This window comes from Oryzias melastigma, linkage group LG2 (assembly GCF_002922805.2).
Source record: "Oryzias melastigma strain HK-1 linkage group LG2, ASM292280v2, whole genome shotgun sequence".
NCBI classification, from domain to species: domain Eukaryota; kingdom Metazoa; phylum Chordata; class Actinopteri; order Beloniformes; family Adrianichthyidae; genus Oryzias; species Oryzias melastigma.
In genome coordinates this window covers 10,974,919-10,981,435 of record NC_050513.1, presented here as the reverse complement: position 1 = coordinate 10,981,435, position 6,517 = coordinate 10,974,919, and the positions used below count along the sequence as shown (strand labels likewise).

Below are 6,517 nucleotides of genomic sequence, written 5' to 3'. Positions count from 1 at the left end.
AAGAACAAAATAGACTTGTGAGCACAAATTACCATTTAATTTGCATTTTCTAGGCACAATTTAGCATTTTATTAGCATTTAGCATTTTTATTAGTATTTTGTAAGTACAAAATACATTTTTTTAGGATTCTGTAGGTAAAAAAACTGTAATTTGCAAGAGCACATTAGCGTTTTGCGGGCAAAAGTTAGCATTTTATTAGCATTTTCTAAGTACGAAATAGCATTTTATGAGCACAAATTAGCCTTTATTCAGCATTCTGTGGGCATAAGTTAGCATTTTATTAGCATTTTTAAGAACAAAATAGCATTTTGTGAGCACAAATAAGCATTTAATTAGCATATTGTGAGCACAAGTTATCATTTTATTAGTATTTTTTGGGCACAAACGACAAATTTATTAGCATTTCGTGAGTATGAAATAGATTGTTGTAAGGCACAAATTTCCATTTTATTAGCATTTTTAGGCACAAATTAGCAATTTGTAAGCAAAAATGATCATTTATTAGTATTTTGTGGGCACAAGTTAGCATTTTATTAGCATTTTGTAGGTACAAATTGGTCATCTGTAAGCACAAATTACCATTTTGTGAGCCCAAGATAGCATTTTAATAGCATTTTGTAGACATATATTAGCATTTTGTGGGCAAAAATTATCATTTTTTGCCTTCAAGTTAGTATTTTATAGGTAAAAATGTGTATTGTGTGTGCGCACGTTAGTATATTGTGCACACAGATTTGACTTTTGTTGCCAAAACTTAGTCATTTGTGTGCACAGATTCGCATTTTGTTGACTTTTCATTGTTTAACAGCTTGATTGCCTTTTTTTTGCTTTTATTTAGTTTTAATTTTAAAGAACATGATGTGTACTAGAGTACTTTTCACATATTTATTAACTCACTTTTCTCCTCCTGAATTCTGCGTCTGGTTTGCAGCCTGGTCTTCCTCTCCCTCCTCTGATCCTCTTCTTCCTCTGTCACGCTGGCGTTTTGCTGAATGAGGGTGTTCCGGATTTCCTGCGTTTCCCGTGAGATGAGCAGGTCCAGGGTGGACACGCAGGAGATGTAGTGGCTCTTCCAAGCTCCAAACTCTTTTTCTGCAGGCGTGTAGGGGAGGAACCAGCCTCTTCTGACACAGCGGTCCACCCACAGACAGTCCTGGAGGGAGAAAAGATGGAGGAGAGCATTTTAAGGAGAAAAAAAAGGTGTTAAAACATTCTTGGGCTCACTCACTTGTTCTGTCAGGGTTCTCCAGTACCAGCTGACCTGAGCCGCTCTGCAGAGGTCCAGAGGGGACAGAAAGGACATAATATACAAGGACAAAAACCGAGGCAGAACCGCTGTGAAGTCCAGTCGGGACGCCGGAACCATCTCCATCAACAAATCCCTGCAGGAGCTGCACAGATTTGCATCCTCAGTTAGTCAGAAGGACTTCAAGCTGAGTCGTGTAGCAGAAACAGAGCAGCAGAAGCAGCATCACCTGAGCTGAGACTTGCTGCAGCGAGCGAGCAGAGACCGCAGCAGGTGCTCCCTTTGTGCACGAGTCCACAGGTCAAACCAGCGTGTCACAAGACTCACTCGCTCCTCAAACAGCTGCACACATTTAAATGGACACCCACATGTCAAATTAACTGTGGATGGAAGGTTGTGGGTAACAATATTAAAAACACAAGAAAACCTGCTTTTTTGATTTTTTTTTTTTTTACTTGTCCTGTCCTACGGAGCCCTGGCAGGACATTTTTAAAACCTGTTCACTAAAATTAATCATTTGTAAGAAGGAATCAGTATTTTGTGCACACAAATTAGCATTTTGTGGCAACAGTGCAGTAAGTTGTGCCACAAATGTGTATTTTGTGGGCACAATTTAATATTTTGTGTTCATAACTAAGCATTTTATTTGCAATTTTGGGGCACAAAATAACATTTATTAGCAATTTGTGGGCAAAAAATTGCAATTTGTGTAGTCTGTGGCCTCGATTTAATAATGTGTGTGAACATTTTATCTTTTTGTTAGTTCAAATTAGCATTTTACTAGCATTTTTTGGGCACAAATTAGAATTTTGTGGTATTTTTAGGCACAAACTAGCATTTTACTTGACACAAATTAGCCTTTTATTAGCATTTTGTGAGCAAATTTTAGCATTTTATAAGCATTATCAAGGTACAAGCCAGCATTTTATTAGCACTCTGTGAGCACAAATTTTAATTTTACTAGGAGATTTTGGGAATAAATTAACATTTTTGGGGGGGGGGCATTTTCTAGGCCCCAATTAGGATTTTATTAGCATTTTATAGGCCCAAGTTAGCATTTTATTAGCATTCTGTAGGCACGGAATAGCATTTTATCAGCAATTTGCAGGCATTTTCTAGGCACAAATTAGCATTTTATTCACATTTTGTGGGCACAAATTAGCTTTTTTTTTGCATATTTGGGGCACAAACTAGTATTTTATGACTATTTTGTGGACACTATTAGCTTTTTTGGATATTGTAGGCACAAATTTGGATTTCATTCACATTTTGTAGGTACTTATTAGCATTTTGTACACAACAATTAGTATTTTGCATGCAGAAATTACTTTTTTTGGCACACATCAGTATGTTGTGCACCCAGATTAGAATTTTGTGAGCACAATTTAGTATTATGAGTGCACAAATGAGCATTTCGGGGCAACAATTTTAGTATTCTGTGCACACAGATTCGTTTTTTCTGACCAGAAATTAGCCTTTTGTGTACTCAAATTGCTATTTTTTGTAGACAAATTAGTTTTTTGGAATCTTCATTTCGAATTTGGGCCCACAAAATACTCACTTTGTGGATAATATACTAAATGCTCATCTGTGTTCACATCATAATAATGTATGCCCACAAAATACCAATTTGTATGCACAAAAAAGCTATTTTTTGTACACAAAATACTAATTCCTCCAAACAAAATGCTTATTGGTGCCCACAAAATATGAATTTGTGGCACAAATTGCTAATTTGTTGCCAAAATTAAAATGAAAATTTGGGTACTCTTTAAGTCATGTCACCAGACGTGCATTTTTTTTTATGTGTCAGTGTCTTTTAAGCGAGCAAACAGTTAAGAACTGAAGGAAGGCCTCTTGTGTTGATCACAATATGAAAATATTAATATAAACCTCTTTTTGGTTTGGGGACTAAACTTTATTTGTACTATTTTTTCCTGTTTAGGGTTTAACATCCATATAATGTTCTAATTAATCTTTAACATAACATTGGTTTAAATATGTTTTTTATTCATTTACCACTAAAATAAAAAATAAAATATTACTACAACTTCTAATAATAATAATACATTTAGTATTGTATTTGTTTTAAATACTAATTATTATTCACTTAAAATAGAGGTTTCTTGGAATTTTTCTATCTAGCTAAATAAATTAAAGTTAGTTCAGACACGAAAGAGGCTCACCTGTTTCTAATTATCCTAATTGGCTAGCTTAAATCCTGCTGCGTCATGCTAGCATGCTAACTTAAATCCAGCTGTGAGTTTACGTCTTTCTCACCTGAAGGTTGCCCTGTTTGTCACAGAGAGGAGTCCAAGTGCTGAAGCGGGTGTCTGACCGCGAGTTCGATTCCCAGCGGGAGTTTGTCAAACTCATTTTTTAAATTGATGTTAAACTTCCAAGTTTATTTTTTAGAACGTCTTAGAAAAAAGTTAGGATTTTGTGGTGGAGTAAGTTAGCTCCTGGAGGGTGTCGTTATCACCGGACGGAGGAGCTGCTGCTGCTCGGCTCGGTAACCCTAGAGACGCGACAACAAAGCGCATTCCTCCACATGAGCATCCTGGAGGGGTCAGAGCAGCAGCGGAGGCACCAAGATGGAAACTTCAGCCCATTTGGCCACAACTTTATGCATGAGGTTCTGTAAGGTTCACGTCACGGTGACCCCGCGTGAGGGCGCGCGCGCGCACTGATTACACAAGAAGGGAAGCAAACTTCTGGACTTTTACAATTAATTTATACATGAAAATAAATGTATATACATGTCTTGATTTCAGTTTTGGTTTTCTATTTCTCACTGTTTCTCTTAAATAAAACACCTATAAAGATGACAGTCAAATTCTTTTTATGTTGGCAAATCTACAAAATGAGCAGGATCGAACATTTATTTAATCTGGAAACTTTGTGAAATTGTATATTTTGCATTTAAATCAGAAGACATGTGGTGTTAAAAATTAACCAAATTGGAAAGTTTAAGGTTGATTTATTAAAAAACATCAACATTCTCATATTTAATGCTACCCTTATATCAATCATTAAGCAAAGAGTCCAAACTTCCAAATTAAATCTAACTGAAAAACATTAAATTAATTATTACTTTTGTTTTAAAAAAAAGTGAAGGAATTACAATTTGACCAAATGTAGTTTGTGACTTACTGATGAAAAAGACCATAGACATTCTCGTATCTTTAATCCCTCAGAATCAATAATAAATGATCACTCAATCAATCACTGAATTATTTAATAAGTAGATTAAATAAGAGACTTGAATGTTATTCCTTTTGTTTGTAATAATTTTGCAGAAAAATCAAAAGACAAAAACATTCTGACAGTGACACTTTTTTTTCAATTAATGACAAAATTGAAACTTTATTTTGAACTAAATTAACACAGACTGGTCTCTTAGCTAGTTGTTTACTGTGAAATAGGAAACAAGAAAGAATAACACATGGATTTTGTAATATTTTTAAATAAATTTGAAAGATTTGGGGCAAGAAACAAAAAAAGAATCTCAAACAATTTTGTTTCATTTAGCCTTTCAAGATTTGTTCATTTATATGTTTTTTACGCCTAAGTCGGTTTAAATAATTTTAATTGTCTTTTTTTGAAGCTATTGTTGCTGTTTTTTATTGCCATGACAATTTTATATTCCTTTGCTGAAATTTTCAAGGTATGCAGATCTGTGAGTGATATCTTTATTGAAAATATGCATCTTTTTGTACATTAAAGACAACAGAAGGGGAAAAAATGCTTCTAGTTTATGCTTTGTAACATTGTTGTATCAAATTAGGAAAATTTGTTTTCACAATTTAGATTAAAAATGGAAAACCAGTTGTAATTCGTGAAAAAAATCACTTGAAAAATAAAAATAATTACATGACACAGACTGATCTTAACATAATTTTCCACATTTATCAGATAAGATTAAGCAGTCCTTCACGCAAAAAAAGGAAACAATGAAAACTGCAATTTAGGTAGAAAATTTTTATACAAAAATAGTATTTGAAAACTAAGTTATACCTAAATGAAAAATATAACATTGAAAATGTATAAAACAGAATCATAGTATCAATAATAGATTAAAATTATGTAAAATTTTTGGAGTGGTGGGGTTTAAATACAAATAAAAAATATTCGTTACTCATTTAAATAAAGAAAAATAAATTGACATACAGTCAAAAAAATAAAGTATACATTTATGTGCCAATTTATTTGATTTATTTTGGTCTATCAATGACTTTTTGAATAAACATTTTCTAATAAAGCTATTCGTGTGTTTATTAATTTATAATCATGTCATTATTCCCCAATAACTATTAATAATTCAAATCTGAGTTCAAAGTCATTGGATTTGTCAGAAGTCGAGCTTAACGGAAACGCCGAGAAAACAAACCGGAAATGGAGGGATCCATAGTCATCTGTAGGGGTGGTCAGACTAAACCAATAGAAGCTCTTTTTTTCCACCTTTATTAGAAATTATATGACCTTTTACAATTATACTAATATTTATTTGCATATACAATAAACAAATATAAAATTTCTTGCAAACAGTGGCTCTTAAAACGGTCAATAGATTTGATGTATAAGTTTGAGAAATAACCAATCAAATTTTGCAACGTCATTCTTCCCATTTTGATCCCTCCCTCTATCAAGTAGCTCTGTTGTAGCTGCTGTTAGCTTACATTTATATAGTTAAATGCTGTTTATTCTTTTAAAGAAATAAAAGGTACGTATCCCAATTGATCATTGAACATATAACGTTCAGGTTTTGATTCTATATGAACCTTTATTAAACCCCCGCAGTATGACCTGCAGCGGGTAGCAGTTAGCATATGAAATGCTAATATAGCACAACTCTAAGCTACCGAATGTATCGTCTTAAAGTTCAGATGAAAAGTTTAGTTTCGTGTCGTTTTAGTTTAAATCATTTTTGGTATGGCCAAAAAGTTTTAATATATATGTATATATTTGGGACTTAATATCACTCAGTTAACAACCTCGTTAGCATTTGGAGGTGAATGAAACGGCTTCACGAGCTTATTCATACTTTATAGTTGAAAATAAACGTTTTTAAGTTTTATTATCATATATTTTAATGTCATACTCTTGAGTCAGCTTTTTAACTTAACGTCTTTGTTGTGTAATAGGTGTTGAAACCTGTGTACACAACCCATATGTATTAATTAAAAAAAACAAAAAAACTTTATTTAATACTTTTAGATGACAAACAGGAAAGAGTACAGAACGTGAATTTGTCAAAATAAACGTCAATA

At 33.2% G+C, this 6,517-nt stretch overlaps 2 protein-coding genes across 2 annotated transcripts in view; one reads left to right on the top strand and one right to left on the bottom strand.

Annotated features, from left to right (window-relative positions):
* The window catches only part of LOC112160197 (epithelial cell-transforming sequence 2 oncogene-like), a 16,046-nt gene extending 11,787 nt beyond the window's left edge, over positions 1-4,259 (bottom strand). Inside the window, exons 1-4 of the mRNA XM_024294605.2 lie at positions 3,528-4,259; positions 1,477-1,589; positions 1,230-1,392; positions 899-1,154 (exon numbers count right to left, since the gene is read on the bottom strand). Of these exons, the coding sequence (XP_024150373.1) occupies positions 899-1,154; positions 1,230-1,392; positions 1,477-1,589; positions 3,528-3,623 (628 nt within the window). The 5' untranslated portion in view covers positions 3,624-4,259. The remainder of the gene's footprint in view (positions 1-898; positions 1,155-1,229; positions 1,393-1,476; positions 1,590-3,527) is intronic.
* A 1,570-nt stretch (positions 4,260-5,829) lies between these two features.
* LOC112159950 (protein jagunal homolog 1-B) overlaps positions 5,830-6,517 on the top strand; it is a gene marked incomplete in the record, with an annotated part of 3,009 nt that continues 2,321 nt past the window's right edge. The window contains 1 exon segment of the mRNA XM_024294218.2: positions 5,830-5,970.